At 43.2% G+C, this 17,816-nt stretch overlaps 2 protein-coding genes across 2 annotated transcripts; both read right to left on the minus strand.

The window, feature by feature from the left end:
• Nucleotides 1-163: 163 nt before the first annotated feature.
• On the minus strand, nt 164-7,451 carry chrng (cholinergic receptor, nicotinic, gamma). Its single transcript, XM_084912695.1, has 12 exons — nt 7,199-7,451; nt 5,683-5,819; nt 5,366-5,410; nt 5,149-5,273; nt 4,212-4,367; nt 3,600-3,697; nt 3,274-3,474; nt 1,652-1,766; nt 1,462-1,576; nt 1,094-1,358; nt 828-961; nt 164-720 (listed from the first exon to the last, which is right to left on the minus strand). Exons 1-12 carry the CDS (start codon nt 7,449-7,451, stop codon nt 505-507), a joined length of 1,860 nt encoding a protein of 619 aa, XP_084768821.1. The 3' UTR covers nt 164-504.
• Nucleotides 7,452-8,431: 980 nt separating this feature from the next.
• Nucleotides 8,432-17,305, minus strand: prss56 (serine protease 56). Its single transcript, XM_084913476.1, has 14 exons — nt 13,968-17,305; nt 12,623-12,781; nt 12,248-12,502; nt 11,964-12,153; nt 11,753-11,861; nt 11,500-11,656; nt 11,253-11,395; nt 10,991-11,150; nt 10,638-10,826; nt 10,340-10,531; nt 10,071-10,267; nt 9,255-9,786; nt 9,062-9,168; nt 8,432-8,990 (listed from the first exon to the last, which is right to left on the minus strand). The coding sequence occupies exons 1-14, from the start codon at nt 14,065-14,067 to the stop codon at nt 8,817-8,819; spliced, it is 2,664 nt and encodes an 887-aa protein (XP_084769602.1). The 5' UTR covers nt 14,068-17,305; the 3' UTR covers nt 8,432-8,816.
• Nucleotides 17,306-17,816: the final 511 nt, after the last annotated feature.

The following is a 17,816-nucleotide window of genomic DNA, read 5'->3' on the forward strand; positions in this document are numbered from 1 at the left end:
CAGGATATTTGTGCTTCAGTGGCAGGTTTGGGAGTTGAGGGGTGGGGGCCGAAACTTTCCACTGGCCTCAAAAATGACTCAGTCACAAAAATCACGCAATTAAAATGCTTTTATTGATAAAAAGAAAGATTCTCGTACAACGAATGAAATCTGTGGTCAACACCATGTCTCGTGGCTTGTGCCCATAGTTTTGTTAAAAATGAACAGCACTTAGAGCAAACACTGAGATGTAAGTAAGGAGACCATCTTCTACAGCATTAAATGCAACACAAACAATCTCAACAGCCAGGACAGCTGATACAGTATGCATTCACACAATGGTGCAGTGGATTGTACTTGCTTCTGTGATCGTCTGCAGCCCCACAGCAGGCACCTGTGCAGAAAACACATACAGCTGCATCTTCTCCATTCTTTGTATCATAGTCATTAGTGAAAGATCACTAATGAAGGCTGTCAGATTCTCACTCTGGGTAAAGTGATAACATCAAACATTTTCTCCCTGGTTCACCCTAAGGCGTTTGTTTCCATTCCTGCTACAGCAGTAATGTTGTGTAGTGGAGGGAGATACTTCTTTGGATCCCCAGGAAAAGGTGTAGAGGGCGGCTGGTTGAAGTGGCCCATCAAGAAGATGCCAATAGTGCCGATAAAAAACACCAACACCATGACAATAAAGCAGACCCTGTCGATGACACGGGCAACCAGGAACCATTCTTCATTTTCCTGAGGTTGAGTGAGATGATACATTGCTATTAGCTCTGGCATTCCCAACTAAGAACTCATCAAAATGTCCATTGCAAATGTGCAAAGAGTAAAATGGTTAAGCATACACTCTGGAAGTCATTCTGCTGTCTTGCAGTCTCAGCGATGTGTTTGCAGGAGGCCACACACTGCTTCAGCTCTGGACTGGCCTTTGCTAGACTATTAACAAGGTGCTGTGCTGTACCCCCCTCCAGCCCATCATCTGGTGTCATATATTCACAAAAAGCCATATATTTATGTGTTATATTTATGCATTTCAAAGGATAACCTAAACTGTCAAAAGTTTTACAAATAATTTAAAAAGAATGTGTAACAAACTCATTCAAATACTTACGTAGCTTCTCCAGCACTGATTTCATCAATCCATTTCTCCCTCTGTGTTTGTCAAACATGAGCTCAGACCGAGCTGTTTTCATTACGTATTCCTCCGCCTTAGTGATGACAGTGATAGAGCTGCGGCGACGGCAGGGAACCAGGTGGACACCATTCCTGCCTGCAGACACAGTTCCACCATTTCTCATTTCTGATGCATGGCCGGCGTTTGGTGTCCAGGGTTGCATCTGCATCCTAAGTAGGCGAGGCAGGATGTTTAGGAAGATCTGAGGGTGACACGGTGTTTAAGATGAAATCACAGCTAAATAGACGTGTTCCCTTCATTGAGCAGCTTTAAAAGATATTCAAATGATTCAGACACAGCCTCACCTTCCGGACTTTGTCTGCCATTTTGTGAGTGTTTGGGGTTCTCAGGGATACGTTGAGGACTACGACACTGTTTATCACTACCATGGTGGTCACCGACATCACAAACATCAGATACCTGCAGTCAAATGTTCGTATCATTTTCAACACAAACCTAAAACTCTGAGCTGAAATCTGAAAGTGAGCTGCTTACTTTCCAATAAGAGGCACCGCTTGAGAAGTCTCTGGAACCTTCTTAGCAATGAGGAAGAGGAACACAGTCTGGCCCAGAAGAGTCACAATAGACATGGTGCACTTCTGACCACCAGCTGTAAAACCAAAACCAGTACTCAGTCAGGGTGGTGCAGTTTTGACCTAATGTATGCATCAACGGCTAGATCGTCACTGTATTTCTATGATCATAGGTCAAAGTATGAATAAAATCCTGACTCACTGTCTACGTACATCAACAGGCACAACATTATGACAGGTAAAGTGAACAACACTGATGATCTCATGGCACCTGTTAGTGGATGGGCTATATTAGGGACCAAGTAAACTTTTTGTCTTCAAAGTTGAGGTTAGAAGCAGGAAAAATGTGCAAGCATGAGGATTTGAGCAGGTTTGACAAGGGCCAAATTGTGATGGCTAAACGACTGGGTCAGAGCATCTCATATTTTGCAGCTCTTATGAGTTGTTACTGGTCTGCAGACCAAATGTGGTCCAGGGAAGAAACAGTGGTGGACCAGCAACAAGGTCATAGGCAGCCAAGGCTCACTGACACATGGGCAGCAAAGGCTGGCTCGTGGGTCCAATCCAGCAGACGAGCTCCTGTAGTTCAAACTGCAGAAGAAGTTCATGCTGGTTCTGATAGAAAAGTGTTAGAATGCACAGTCCATTGTAGCTTGTTGCATATGGGGCTTCAGACCTACATATTCACTCCAAAATTCCTTACAGTTCAATTCAAATACATTTTATTTATATTGCAATTACAACAACAGTCGCCTCAATGTGCTTTAATTGTAAAGACCCTGCAATTATACAAAGAAAACCCCAACAATCAGACAACACCCTATGAGCAAGCACTTGGTGCCAGTGGGAAGGCAAAACTCCCTTTTAAAAGGAAGAAGCATTGCATAGCTGCATGATGCCCCCAGTCTAATGGGCATGTGCACGTCAGAACTGGATCACAGAGCAATAGAAAAAGGTGGCCATGTGTGATGAATCACTTTTTCTTTTACATCACGTGGATGGCCGGGTGTGTGTGCATCACTTACCTGGGAAACACCTGGCACCAAGATGCACTATGGGAAGAAGGTGAGCTGGTGGAGGCAGTGTTATGCTTTGAGCAATGTTCTGCTGGGAAACCTTGGGTCCTGCCATCCATGTGGATGTTACTTTGACATATACCACCTATGTAAAGATTGTTGCAGACCATGAAAAAGCTTTCATGGAAACAGTATCCCCTGATGGCTGTGGCCTCGTTCAGCAGGATAGTGCTTCCTGACACAAAGCAAAAATGTTTCAGGAATACTTTGAGGAGCACAAGAACAGGTTTGAGGTGTTGACTTGGCCTCCAAATTCCCTAGATTTCAGTCCAGTCGAGGATCTGCAGGATGTACTGGACAAACAAGTCCAATGCATGGAGGCCCTGCCATGAAACATTTTAGGACTAAAGGATCTGTTGCTAACATCTTGGTGCCAGATACCAGAGCACACCTTCAGGGCTCTAGTGGAGTCCAGCAAAAGATGGACCACCACAGTACTAGGCAGATAGTCATGATGTTATGCCTGATGGGTTTATGATCACACTTTACACAAAGTAAGAAGAAGAACCTTTGGCAGGTAAGTAGTAGACTAGCAGGCCGAGGGAGGAGAAGAGGACACAGGGAGCAATAATGTTAATGATGTAGAAGACAGGCTTCCTCTGAATGATAAGAAAGAAGACCAGCTCCTGATACTCCAGGTCATCTTTGGTGTACTGAGTGTTGATCACCTTCTTGGCTGGTCTGTGTCTGATAATCCACTCTCCATTCTCTAAAAAACACAAAATAAAAGTCTTTAATAGTCTTTTATCACAAGAAAAACAGTTTCTTCTTCTTTATATGAACCAATGGATGTCTTTATTGTGTTCACTAATTTCAAATCTATTCTTCAAATACCTGTAAAGGCCTCTGGGTCGATATCCACCCACTCTAATGTGATGTCATCTTCTTTTGTGAGAACCAGCTCGATCTCATTGGCGCTGTAAGTCTGCGAGCTGAACACATGGCACAGAACATGCGGTCAGAGTCGACCAGTCAACACCTTCATCGGAAGAGCAAGAAGGTGACATGACTGAAGGAAGCTGATTGCTGTTGATTTAGACACTCTGGATTCTTTTTACATGTCATGCATCGGCCTTTTAAACAGCACCCTGAATCATTCATGCTTCTCTTTAACATGGAACAATCCCAGACAACATGCCAGGGATCACAGAGGCCTACACATTTCCTCCAAATTCATTTACAGTTCAATTCAATTCAATTTTATTTATATAAGAAGAAATTACATCAACAGTTGACCCTATAATAACACAGAGAAAACCCCAGAAATGAGAAAACCCCCGATGAGCAAGCACTTGGTGACAGTTCGAAGGCAAAACTCCCTTTTAACAAAATACCTCCGGCAGCACCAGGCTGAGGGAGGGACAACCATCTCCCTTGACCGGTTGGGGTTGACAGACTTGTGATTGCTTGCGTTTTGTACAGATCAAGTCCCATCTGATCTCTTACCGGAAGACCATGGTGCAGTTCTGCCAGTCGAAGGGAAAATAGTTCACAGTGATGGCACAGGCGCTGTGGTAAATAGCAGGAGGCAGCCAGTACACACAGCCATCAGGAGACACCAGTGCATTGCAGTAAAGAGCTACCTCAAAATGTCCATCAATGCTACGGACCAGAAGGAAGATGAGAAAGATGGTGTATGGTTTATCTGCAGTTTATTGCATACATTCGTGCACGCATGCACACATCAGGCCTCATTCATGTAAATTTCACACGTACAGGCTTGTAGATTTAGCTTAGATAAGAGAAACTTTACCTGGAAACAAATACATCTGTCATCATAATGTGATAATATGTGTTTTTAAATGGTTGCAATAGTATTAAAAACTAAATCTGCCTCTAACAGTGTGAGAGTGCAGAACCTGAAAGCACGCATGACTTCTTTTACCTAAACTCTGCCCTTTGCTTCCATTTTTGCGGCGAGCAAAGAGGAAAGGAGATTTTAGAAACACGATGTAATGTTTACCTTTCACTAGAGTTGGTGCAGCTCAAAGAAAACAGAACCAAAGTTTTGTTTAAAAAAAAGCCTGCTACATCTTTGGTGAATGCTTTCTTTGCCTCCCACACGTTGTTTGGTTTACTTTCAAAGTACTTTAGGTGCATTTACAACGCTTTAAGCAGACTAGTTAGTCCAGAGAAACCTGATTTAACCCACAGGTCTTCTGAATAAACAAATATCAGAATCAACTATGATTTGATGGGTGATTGTATAAATGCATTTTTAATGTTCCCATTTATCCTGAAAATGAATTTATTGTTAATTAATATTTTAGAATGCTTCAACTAACAGCCCAAAAAAGTCCTCAGAGACGTATCATGATGGCTGCCTAACCATTAAAACTCATATCTCAATGGAAAATTCATATCTGAAGGTGGATTCACTCACTTGTTCTCCAGTACAATGTCAGGCAACCAGATGCTTTTGGAGGGGACACGCAGACTAGAGTTGATGTTCCCATACAGAGCTGACCTGGGTGACTGGTCCCATCTCAGCCTGTAGTCGCACCATTGCTACACACAGAAACACTGCAGGTTTTACTTCTTTTTGAATGCATAAACTGGGTATTTTTGAAAGAAGCTAAAAAAGGACCTCCAAAAGTTACCATTTCTATCCAGACGTTGGTGGTCAGGGCCTCCTCCTTTTCATTCTGAGGACACAGTTTGGTAAACATTGCAACCATAGACAATAACCCTCTGAGGTCATTATAGATGATAACCCAACTCTAACCCTAGCCTGTCCTACGTTTTGAAGACGAAAATGTTACATTTTTCATGTGTGTCAGTTAGACTTTGCTCATGGCTTGGGAGAATAATTTAATAAAAATAAAAATGATGTATTCTGATTGTCTAATGTGAGAATTATGGTTTTGGTGAGGGTCATCACTGGCTAATCATACGCACCAGGACAAGCTCTACTCACCAGAGAGATGAGGTTGGTGAGCGTCATCTTGATGGAGACTTTAGTGATGTCTCCACTCTTCTCCATGGGCCGAACGTTCTTGTTGTAGCCCTTCATCAAATCCTTAAACAGCTCCCTTTCAAGGTTGGCTGCCGAGGCTGCGCACAAGAACATGAACAGTCACGACAAAGCAGGTTGATTTAAAGGGTCGATCTGTGCATTTTTATAGCAGGTAAAATAGCCAGACAATCCAAAAAGCTGTGGGAATCAGCAAATAAAGATAGTAAGTTGTAGAAGATTTGAATTTGACTGATCTTCTGGTCAAGATCTTCTCAGGCACGTCCAGATGTCTTCCAGTACATCTGATTTTTTTTAACTTGTTAGAGACACAGATGCAAGGGGACACAATGGAACTTCTATGAAGTGAAGCAGATGTAGCATCCATGCTGAAATAAGTCCAGAAGTCTTGTATATAGATTTTTATGTTTATGCGAAGATCCCCGCAGCTTTGCGATCGTCTGCATTGTCTGCATTGTCATAAGGAATATTTGCTCCAGTTGTGAAAAGGAGTTGCATCAGCTCTACTTGAGATTACAACATGGTTACCACGGTTTCTATTTGTGGCAAAATAACAAATAGCCTGCTTTAAAAACTGGATGAAAGAAGTTAGTATATGGGAGGTATGGGCATTTGATTAAAAATGCTATTGAGCTGCATGATGGGAAATGTAGGCTTCAGAACTTATTAAGCCAGAAGATTAGGTATCTCTACTTACTTCTTTCATCTCCCCAACGTTATGGAAGCCTAACAAAAAAACTGCTGAAGTGCACGGGTAAAAACAGTCTCTCATGAATGTTTTGAAAAAGTTTAATTTCCCAGAGAAACTTTGTCGTAATAATCAAATGATCAATGAAGAGACAACTACATTATAAAAATATTTGTTTTGTAAAAACCACCAGCGCACAAAAGATTATTTCAGTTTACTAACAAACTGGAAAAATAACAAAAAACAAAAAAAGTTATTAAAAACAATTTCAAACTGTAATATAGAGGAAAGCTTTATATTGTCCTATGGTGCCTGAGAAAACAAAGTAGTAATGACTATTAAAATGTATATTTCAAATATTCAATAATTTAAAAAAAAAATGTAGTTACCAGACTAATAGTAGACTGTGAAGGAGAACACATGTATAGTATCAGCATAACAAATTGAGTGGGACTGTGTGCACTGACAAATATATATTAGATATTTTAGATAGAACAGATGTTTTGAGATTTACCAGTGAAAATGCCAACAACACATGGTTTGTACAGTCTGGTGATCAGTGCTTTTCAGTGTACTGCACTTTGTTTGAATGCAAATACAGTGAGAATTAGTGAAAATAATAGACTGCTAAAAAAAAAAAAAAAAAAAGCATATTGTTTCTAAGCAACACTCAGCATTTTTGGTCTTCAAAAACAACAGCATGCAAATCACAGCAACAAGAAACCCAAACTGCTTCACTCAAACTGTGCAGTAGCTCCTTAGTGTTCCTACCTGTGGCACAAAACACCAACACTCCAATAAAGAGTGGCAGAGTGCACGGAGCTCCAAAGTCCATGAGCGTGTCTTTGTGCAGTGCTGTCCCAGACAAACCCTCAACCACTAATGTGACACGCACGGACTCGGGCACCCGTGTGTGCTTCCCACCAGAGGTCGAAGCTCGGGTTGACGGGAAGGCTGAAGGTTGGGGGTTGGTGACTGGGTGATTGTTAGGGTAAAATCCAAAAGTGGATTTCCAGCACGGCATAGCCAGCTGTCACACAGACACACACCCATAGTTTGAGCATTGTACTCTGTCCATGGCTGCCCTCCAGTGTTAAACATGTCGCATTATAATTCTGTTCGGTGCACCTGTCTATTGTTGCTCAGTTACATGAACGTAATTCTCTGTAATGAACTCAGAGCACACTCGGCCCAGCACTGATATCTAAAACTCTCAGTTTTATAGTCTCAGTTAAATATATTCTTTACAACAGAGGGATTAGACAGATCTGGTGTTAAAGAGAGAAAGAGCACAACAAGCCAGAAACTAAAAAAAACTGACAAACAGCAGAGAAGACAACAGGTGGGAAGTCTTGTCCATTTACAGCACAGCGTCTGTGATGAGTGGCCAGGCCCTGGATGCCAGCACATTTGTGTCCTGTCATTACTTGTGTGTGTGTACGTGCATGTTTGTCACAAAAATACACACACTTAAGCACGCAAGTCAAAAGCAGGAGTTAATGTGATGTAACAGAGGTATGTATCTGTGTTTACTCAGCTGTCTTGCCCCTGTATGTTCCTTTTCTGGGAAATTACCTGTCTGTGATCACAACGTTAAGTACTGGCTTAATTCAGCCGATTGTTTAAAGACTCAAATACAGGATTAGAGAAGCAAAAGTCAACACAAAGCAATAATGGGGGCCTGTTTGCTGCTCAAAGAGTGCCACTTCCTTTAAACTTGCCAGTTGTGGATAATGACAGACAATAAGAGACTCTAGAGGGTGGTGTATTTCTGGATCCTGTTAAAATTACCCATCTTAAGAAGAGAAATCACGGAGGTTCTTGTCATCACAGTAACAGCTGCTGCACTGACCGTAAAGCTCTGCTCAAAGGGTGAAACCAATGAATGTGGGGTCACAAAGACGGGAAGATCAGAAGCTGCATTACTGCTAACTCAATCTTTCCTTACAATAAACACAGCATCCCATAACATTAATAACTTTTTTATTTATAGACCTTAATTTTTGTTTTGTTTTTTTTACAAAAATACAAATACTTTTCTCTATACAAATAAATATTACAAGAATAAACATTACATAATATATATATAGCGCGTATGTGCTTTACAAGAGGCTCAACCTTTGTAAAAGACAATATGAATAACTTATCATTTTTGTTCGGGTTCATACGTTAGACAAGGCTGCGTCTACAACCACATACAAAAGCTTGTGGTGTGACTGGTGGTCAGTAAGTGGGTTGATACATTCATGTTTTTCATTTAGAGTCAGGAAACAGCAGAGGCAAGAAGTAAAGTCTGTGCGCGCTTTCAACGCATCTGTCTGTTAAAAGTTTCTCAGTTGACTTGGAGAGGCTTTCCACCATCATCTCTCCTTTTTAGCGTTGGTAGCAGTTACGACTTGAGAGCCTCCAGTGCCAAAGCGATGATCCTCGGCACGCTGCGGTAGAAAGAATCGTTTTCTAGGCCCACAAGACTGTAGAAGGTCAAAGGTCGTCCTCCAACTACAGCTCTGACCCGCGCTTGGTAAAGTCCTCGGTCATTCTTGGAGCCCAGATCAACTAACACCTGAAGAAATGAGAAAGCTCATTAAAAGGCTGTTTCAAAAAGAATATTGCATGCATCTTACTGGGACTTACCTCCTGGAAGTTCATGTGGAGATTCTTGCTCGGGATGTTTAACACCCAGCTGTAAGAGTCTCTGACTTGGCTGACTTTCTGTGAAGACTCTCTCACTCCAGGACAAACTACAGGGGGGAAACAAACACACTTGAGCACATGCATTTTGGAATATATGTAATGAAACTTGTCTGAATAAAGATGTGGCACACACTTTTCATGTTGGCGCCGGTCGTTTGCCTCCTGTGAACAAGGCTCCTGTATTTTCTGTGAAGAATTAAAGGCTTGACAGCAGCCTGTCTGAGGTCAGCGGTCTCTGTGGGCGCGCTCTCAGTGACTGGCTGGAGAACAGTTGTTGACTCTGTGCCGTTTCCATTCTCAGAAAATGTCAGATCCTCTGACGCGCCTCTCCGTTTTTCATTAGCAGTAGCTTCTTCACTAAATGAGCTTTCACTCTGCGATCCTGCTTCTGTGGCAATCCTACTTTGTGCCTTTAAATTCTTAACATCATTTATGAACGCTGTCAGAAGTGACCAAGGCTTCTGTGATACCCAGGAAGAGGAGGGTGGGTGGGTGTGGTCCGGAGCTCCAGTGGATGGAGTAAAGACAGACAGAGACTCCTCCTGAAGGTAGACTGTGTCCAAGTGCAGGATGGGAGGAGCAGCTCTGGAGTCCAGTTTGGAACGCAGAGCTGAGATGATGGATTGATATTCTCCCTCAAGCTGCTGCAGAAAGGAGTCCTGTGTCTGGAGACATTAAGAATAGATTTTGATGTTCAGATTAAGCTGAAATTAAAACATATGGAAACAAAGTGAAGCCGTCTCTGTAACTGAAAGAAACTCACATTAACCCTCCCTAGGTTTGATTTTCATTGTTTTATCTTACTGGGATTTGTTTTGTGCTGTAATTAACCACAGTTTACTTTGTACACATGCAGTTATTCATTAAATTAAACACAAATACAATTCAAATTGTCGTCTGTGTAAGATAAACCATGCATCACTTTATTCTTGAGCATTAAACAGCGCACCTGCAAGAAAAGGTTGTCCTCCTGCCTCCTGATTTTGGAGGAGATATCTGTGTCAGGGTTTTGTTCATCCACATCATCGGCCATGCTTCTCAGATATTTCTCCCAGTCATCCACCAACGCCCCAACGTCTGTGAATAAGGCTGGGGGAACTGGAGAAGGGCCTTCCTCTGCTGGCACCACAGCACCACCTAGCTGTTCTGCAAGTAATAAAACACCTGTTACAGCAGCAAGCAGCAAAACATGACAGGCATCCTCTGTCAGTCATGTACCTTCAATCTGTTTAAGACTGTGGCTCAGGCCTAGGTCCCGCCTCTCTCTGGTGTGAGTGAAAGCTGTGCTGTAGATATGCTCCACAAGCTGAGGCAGAGTCTGGGTGAAGAAAGTCAAGTCCACTTTGTCCCTGATGTAGTCCTCGGCCCTCTGGAGCAAGTCCAGCAGGGTCTGCAAGAATGAGTGCAACTCTAGATGATGGAGAGAGAACAAAAGATCAGAAAACTCAGCGCAAACAGTATATCAGGTATTTGTTGTACATTCATGAAGCCAGGCGTTTCAAATAAAAGTACTCACGGCATTTCTTGAAGCGGGTGAGGCATTTCTCCTCGGCCAGTCGGCTGCAAGCGCTGGCAGACTGACCAGAAGGACAGGTCAGTTTATAGAAGCGACACAGAGAGCTGAACTCTGACCTCTGTTCTTCTTCTGTCATTTCAGTTGTCTTTAGAAGCTCTGGACATGTAGGCTCACGGCTCCCAAATGACTCTAAAAAGAAGAAGTAGAAGTGATGATTTCATGATGAAGTGCAGTATGTCAGTATTATGGAGTAGCCACTGATAATACTTTTCAAATTACTCAGATGAGTTTACTTTTACGGTAAAGCGAGGTTATGTCAGATTACTTTATATCAATATAAATACACAACTTACTTTGTATCTCTGCCTGAATCCAGTCAGAGAAGGCAGACACCCGCGTATAAACGCCGGGCTTGCCTTTCTCTCCACAGCCGTCTCCCCAGGATGTGATGCCACGGAGCTGAAATCGACCAGATATTCGGTCCTGGTAGATCAGGGGGCCGCCAGAATCTCCCTGCAGGTGATAGTTTATGGTTTGCAATGAATTAAAGTGGTGCCACTTCAGTAACTGATAAAGATAATTCAAAAGTAAACCCAGAAATTCTAATGTGCCCACCTGACAAGAGTCTATGCCTCCAGAAAGATAACCAGCACAAAGCATAGTGTTGGTGACCAGTTCTTTGCCAAGAGCACTCTTACAGGTGCTTTGAGGCAGCAGGGGCACCTTGGCCTCCATCACCACATCAGCAGATGGGCCATCTGTGGACAAAAATACACCATTATTGATTTGGTAGGATACAAAAATAAGTTGTACTTTCATGAGGCTAGCATGACACAGTGTGTCTATAGGATACTGAACTCACCTTCATAGAGGGAGCCCCAGCCTGCCACCAGACACGGGCTGCCAGTGGGGGGCTCCATACCAGAAGGAAGACACACTGGGGTGACGTGTTGAGACAGGACCACTGGAGAAGTCAGCTCCACCAGTGCTATATCATTGTTAAATGTCTTTGGGTTGAACTGCAGAGACGTGACAGAACTGTTATTGCCCCTGATCAATAAATCGGTGATTAATTAAAATACTAAAAGCTATGATCCCACACGTTGGATTTTTACCTTCGGATGGGGGATGACGCGATTCACTTTGAGAACCTGTTCATCAGGGTCAGTCTTGGTGATGTCGAACTCACCTACGACAGCTGTCCAGTAGCTCTCGCTACGGCTGCTGCGGAGGTCAAAAGACAGTTTTAACAAATGCTAAATGCTGTGAATTTGACTACTATCTCATCTGTCTTTGCAAAGAAAATAGTCACACATGCACACTAACCCAGCAAAACAATGTGCGGCAGTGACCACCCAGGAGCTGTCCACCAGAACCCCTCCACACATCAAGGCACCATCCAGCTGCAGGTTAACCAGCCAGGGCCAGCTACCTGGAGGTGCAGGAGAGCCGCCCACAATCCTGGAGCGAGGCTGCGTAACATTTTGCACTGTGGCTGACCTCTGACCGCACACTGCTGCTGGGACAGAGAACAGGCATCGCTGGTGAAAAACGATGCAAAGCAATTAAATCTAATGCCTCTGCGTGTGTAAAAAGATGTCTCCCCTCACCCTGTGCGTGCGTCTGCATAGCCGGTTCCAGGTTCTGCATTGTGTTGAGTAGGCTGCACTGGAGGACGCGAGCGCTGCAGCTCTCCCCCATGACCCTGATGCAGCTCTCCGTGTCCACCTCACCAGGTGGGCAGCGATGCTGATAGTACGCACAGGCCTGACTCAGAGCCCAGCTCCTCTCCGCCTCACCTTGAAGCTTCTGGGCCTTACTGATGACCTCACAGCTGGGCTCTGATAGAGCATTGGAAGAAGACGCTGTTGACAAGAAGGGGACATCTAAGACACACCAAGATATAGCGGTGGTGGAGCGGTGACTCGATGTGACTAAAAGGTGATCAGGATTGAACAGGCAAGTAAGCATGATGTTGCACTCACAGCAGGACCCTGACAGCTGTCCGCAGTTCTGAAACAGACAGGGAACACAACCCCGGCAGCTGGCTTCAGCCCGGCTTCTCTCAGACGTTGCACGCTCAAGAGTGGATAGAGCACTGGCCATGGCTGCTTCCAGCACAACAGTGCCCCGATCAGACAGAGCTGCAGGAAGGACAGGAAGAAAAAGAAAAGAAGAGAAAGGAAAGGTGCAAGAAAAGAAAAGAAAACACAGATGAGCAACATAAATCAGCCAAGCCGATGTGCAACGACATACGCTGATATTTGCCTCCAAGCTCCAGAACTGCACTGGGATGAATTTCAAAGTCAATCAGTTCTACTGTAAGATTTTATTTCCTGAACACATATGCAGAGACTTGTTTGCATTATTATCAATAAAATGACCCAATTTTTGTTTTGAGGAGAAATTTGTGGCAGTGATTTTAAAAAGAAGGACATCGAGGTCATCATAAGGAAGACAGTCATTTGCTGTGGGAACACAGTGTATGTAAGCATTAACATGAATTGGTGCAGCTTTCTGGTATGTGTGTGAGTAGCCCCCTTTTTTCTCATGCTGCTCTTTGAGCTCATTGGCAGCATTTTGGGGAAGCTAGCTCACGCTCAGCGCCCTGGTGAGTCTTCTACAGACACACTTCAATCGGGCTGCCGACCCTGCTGCCCCCCTCTGTGCCGCAAAACATCACAGGATACGCCAGTAACAACAACAATACTGATTGAAGATTTAATTAGAAGGCCAAGGCTGAGCGGGCAGAGGCTGGTGGGCAGGGACAGGCCCTAAGGGCACAGGCTGGCAGCCCCGGGGCCGCTGGGACCCATAGTCCCTTGTTCCAAGCACACTGCCATCAACCAGAGAAGGCCAGAGGCCCCTCAACACTGTGCTCTACTGTAGGATTTAAAGGTCACACAGCACTAAATGAAATTAATTTAAACAACTGTTTGCTGCTTCAAACAGGTCCTGAAGAGTAGTGCTGAAATTGGTCAGTACTCATTATTTACATTTGTGTTTTGGCTCTTTACAATGTGTTGTTTTCAAGCATTAAAATTACAAATCCATGAAAGCAAAACTTTAGATTTTTTTATTAGATGTGTACATGTGCCAAACTGAAGGTGAATCTCACTCAGACTAGCAATATCACCAGATGTTTCTTCTTGTGTTTGACTCACTGAGAGGTATTAATGCTTTAAGCATTACTATTTGTTTGCTGCAAGAGACTCATTTGCTACTGAAGACATCTGACATAAGCTCTCCCAAATACAGTCACAGATAGCTACAGCTGTGACCACTCTTAACATAAACTGCCATAAATGAAAAATGATGGGTCAGTTTTACCTTTAAGAGCACTCTGGGGCATCCTGTAGACCTCTCTTCCTGTTGGGGCTCCCAGCAAGCAGTCCAGCCCCATAAGCAGCAGTGACACCAGCAGCGGCATGCTGTCAGAGCATCAGACCTCCACTCCACAGTGGCAAGAAGCAGGCAGGCAAGAGACACACAGAACGACTGAAGAGGATGCAGATGAGCTGGAGATGAGTCTGCAGTGTTTCCAGGTCCTTGTTGTCTGGCAGCTCTATGCATTCACTAACTGTCTCCCTCCTCCTGACTCTCTGGGCTCTTTCCCAAACTGTGGTGCAGGGCATCTGTCTGTAAGTTTACTTAGAGGAACAATAGATGCCCGGAGTGGTCCCTGGTATATATAGAGCCCTCAGGGGACCACAAGCAAGAGGGAGGGGGTAGAGGATAGGAAAGAGAGAGGGAGAGGGAGGGAGAAATGCTCCCATGGCCAATACACAAACAGATGAATTCATTAAGACTGTGACAGCAAATCGGGCGCAACTTGCCAAGGCTGGACATTACAAAGAGGCTTGGTTCTATGAAAGAAGACCGAGTGAGGGAGCGAGAGAGATACAGAGGAGGGGGGGAAGAAGAGTGATTGGCTGGGCTTTGAGGAAGGGGGTGTTGTCTGAATTAATGCGATAGAAAGAGGGAGAAAGTTATACAGTTAAGGATAGTAAATGATGCAGAGTATAAGCATCTAAACCAAAGAGTCATAGTATTGCAGGAGGAAGCAGGAAACAGAGGGAGGCTGAGTGTGAGAGAGCAGGAGTGAGGGAGAGGGAAGTGTCTGCCATTGCCCATGCCCCTCAAAGAGGGCATTGTCCCAGGCGTCCCTCTGAGGATGGCCACATCAAAGCCGTCCTCCGGGCATCACTTGGATGCCGCCTCCATTGATCACTTACAGTCTTTTATCCCCCCCATTAAAATATTGTCAGTTCACATCACTTTTGTCTTTCTCTGCTGAACTTTGCTTTTGTTACATAAAGATACAGTAAAAGACTGCTCAGGAACATGATGTATTTTTTAAAGAAAAAGAGAAATCCTTGATTGAGACCACAACTTGAATTATGTTGTAGATTATGGTGATATTCTCACCTGCCAAAACAATAGGGGCACGTTAAAAGTCAGAACAATTTCCTACTACATAGACATGTTACATTATAAACTTTTTTAAATGAATATTTATAGGTTTTTGAGAAAATGCCACACAGGGCAAGCAATAAGATTTTGTGAAATGTAAGGGATAAAACTACGGAAGAGGATTAGGGCCACTGGAAAAAAATCTGAGAAAAAAAGTCAGAATTCTGACTTTTTTCTCAGAATTCAGGAAAAGAAGAAAATCCTCTTCAGTATAAAACTGTTATGTAAAAATATTAGATGAAGAAATCAACAGGACTATGCCCCCTATTAAAAAAAACAAGGTTAATGCAGCATAAAGGCAGTGGTTAAGTGACGTCATTAGTTGCAGTTGTACAGTGTAGACTCAGGAGCATAAACAATAAATGCTAAGTGTCGCTAAGTGACATCTAAAGATGTGAACAATCATTTTAAGGCTATTCCAGCTGTTAAAATCTGGAAAAAACAGCTATACTGTTTCATCTGATGTAGGCATAGTCCCAAATCCCTGTAGTGGAGCTAACATGCTCACTAACTTTTTAAGCTGGATCTGTTCTACTTTTAACTTACACTTTATGTTTAGAAATAAATAATCAGCTTACCATTTATCAGTTGTGGTTAGAAAACTGCTTCAACCATTTATCCATAACTACTGGCTTGATTTAAACCATTTGTCTACTAATTGTTGTTACTACGGTAATCAATTTAACAGCTAGCTGTTAAGCTAGTTTAAACACTTGTAGCAGTTTCCATCCCATCAACAATTTCAACTGATTGCCACACTTTAAGTGGGCTGTTTCAGCTGTTTCTATAACTTGTTTTGACCATTACCGATCATTTTAAATCAGATATGTATTTATTTTCGTGGTCAGTGTTTTCTTTTAGTCATTTATTTATTTATTAACCTTTTAGCTCAAATCTGTTAAGGTCCACTGATTGAGCTAATTTCTCACCCAACCCCAGCTACTGCACATGTACCACCTGAGTTGCCTGCTTTAACTTCTGGTTGTGAATGAGGCTTTTCCAGCCTTAGGTGCCACCAGTGACTATACAGCTGACTACCCAGCCATTAGGCCAGAGTACTTAAGGCCACAGAGAGGCGAGCTTGCAGCTTGTGAGCTGTGTGTGTGTTTTGGCAATTTTCAACTGTTTTGACTTACTCTTTTGATCAGCTTCTAGGTTTTGTTGGGCTTTTCTTCTTTTGATCGCGATAGCAGCTCAACTCTTTCCTTTTGTTTGATTACTTAGTAAGAAAAATGTATTTAATTGGCTAATTTACCCTCATGTCTCCTTTTTCAAACTGAACAAGTTGTGTTGCTTTCCCCCCATTACCTTAGCTTCCTGGGGTATAACAACCAACTTTAGTAGTTTTTAAGAGTGATTATATTGAATAAAAACAAAATTCAACATGTTCTGGCAACATGGAGCCACAGTCTAGATGGACGGACAAAGTGGTCTCTGCTGACAAACCCAAAGGAGGAGTACAAATTGGAGTCAACTCTGAGCCAACTAACCGGCTGAACGATAAAAAGAGCGGCTGCCCAATCTAGCAGAGCATTATCAAAGAGGGCCGTCCACTGCTGCCACAACCCAGCCCTGACAGTTCACACTAACAGCATCATATAGTATGTGTTAGTGTGTGACTGTGTGTTTATGTTTCAAAGCTTCTGCTTACGTAAGTTCAAACACTTTCATACTGGAAAACCACAAACAGTCAAATATGAAAACAGGAGACTTTAAAAACCACTCTGAGTTAAACAAACTGCGCTAATTGCACTTCTTCTTTTTCAAGCTTTCCTTAGACATTTGTTAATGTGCATATGTTTTGTGGTACTCATTGTGCTTCAGCCCCCTGTATGCACTCGTGCGGCATGATGAGATCAGAGAGCAGGTTCGGGAGGAGCAGAGCGGGAGTGAACAAACGGGCGGCACTCTTTCATCCCTTCCCCATTTGCTGTTGATGTCCTTTGATTAATTTGCCTTTTGATGAATCTTCCTTCATCTATCTACCAAACATGGAGCGCTCTCTTTTTCCCCCCTGCCAACTTCTACATCTGTGATGTTCTGTTCTCCAACGGTTCCTTTGACACATTTCAGGATCTTCAGTTTAAGGCAAAGGTTTTGTCATTCTGCTTGTTGTTACTGGGATCTATGAGTGTGAAAGAAGAAAGAAAGAAGCTTTGCAGGACTCTGTGTAGTCATGTGAGAAACTAAGCACACCCCAGCTTCATGAGCAGAGATGGGCAGTAACGCGTTGTTGTAACTCGTTACTGTAATCTGATTACTTTTTCAAGTAACGAGTAAAGTAAGGGATTACTATTGCAAAAACGGTAATTAGATTACCGTTACTTTCCCGTAGGAACGCTGCGTTACTGCGTTACTAAAACCGTGATTTTTTTGCGAGAATGTCTCATAACAATGACGTAAGCGAGTGCAACGTTCGTGACAACAGCTGTGTGCAGATCAACAATGGGTCATATATCGAGTGCGGGAGAGAGTATGAGCGTGCAGCGTTTAAAGCGTGGAAGTACTGACCTTACTTTGAGTTTGATTCCATAAAAAAGTGACAAAAACATTTGAGTCCGCTGTGCGTGGGAAGAAAACTTCTTTTTACAGCGAAAAAAACCCCTAAACAAGCACCGAGTGCGCAACGACATAATGGGAAATTCACAGAGAAACTCGCGGATTCTTCCACTGACTGCTGCAGCACACCTGCACCAGGGTAAACCT

Source organism: Perissodus microlepis, chromosome 18 (assembly GCF_051167445.1).
Source record: "Perissodus microlepis isolate ML-2025 ecotype Zambia chromosome 18, ASM5116744v1, whole genome shotgun sequence".
Taxonomy (NCBI): Eukaryota; Metazoa; Chordata; class Actinopteri; order Cichliformes; family Cichlidae; genus Perissodus; species Perissodus microlepis.

What these genes read in the sequence shown, in the direction of transcription:
- chrng (XM_084912695.1), bottom strand. Translation starts at nt 7,451, where the DNA reads ATGCCGTGCTGGAAATCCACTTTTGGATTTTACCCTAACAATCACCCA. An exon ending in CCAACGTCTGGATAGAAATG is followed by an intron (nt 5,274 to 5,365) that starts GTAACTTTTGGA and finishes TTCTGTGTGTAG; the next exon opens with CAATGGTGCGACTACAGGCT. An exon ending in CGACCCAGAGGCCTTTACAG is followed by an intron (nt 3,475 to 3,599) that starts GTATTTGAAGAA and finishes TGTGTTTTTTAG; the next exon opens with AGAATGGAGAGTGGATTATC.
- prss56 (XM_084913476.1), bottom strand. Translation starts at nt 14,067, where the DNA reads ATGCCGCTGCTGGTGTCACTGCTGCTTATGGGGCTGGACTGCTTGCTG. An exon ending in GACCGGCGCCAACATGAAAA is followed by an intron (nt 9,169 to 9,254) that starts GTGTGTGCCACA and finishes TCCCCCCTGTAG; the next exon opens with TTTGTCCTGGAGTGAGAGAG. An exon ending in TCCACATGAACTTCCAGGAG is followed by an intron (nt 8,991 to 9,061) that starts GTAAGTCCCAGT and finishes TCATTTCTTCAG; the next exon opens with GTGTTAGTTGATCTGGGCTC.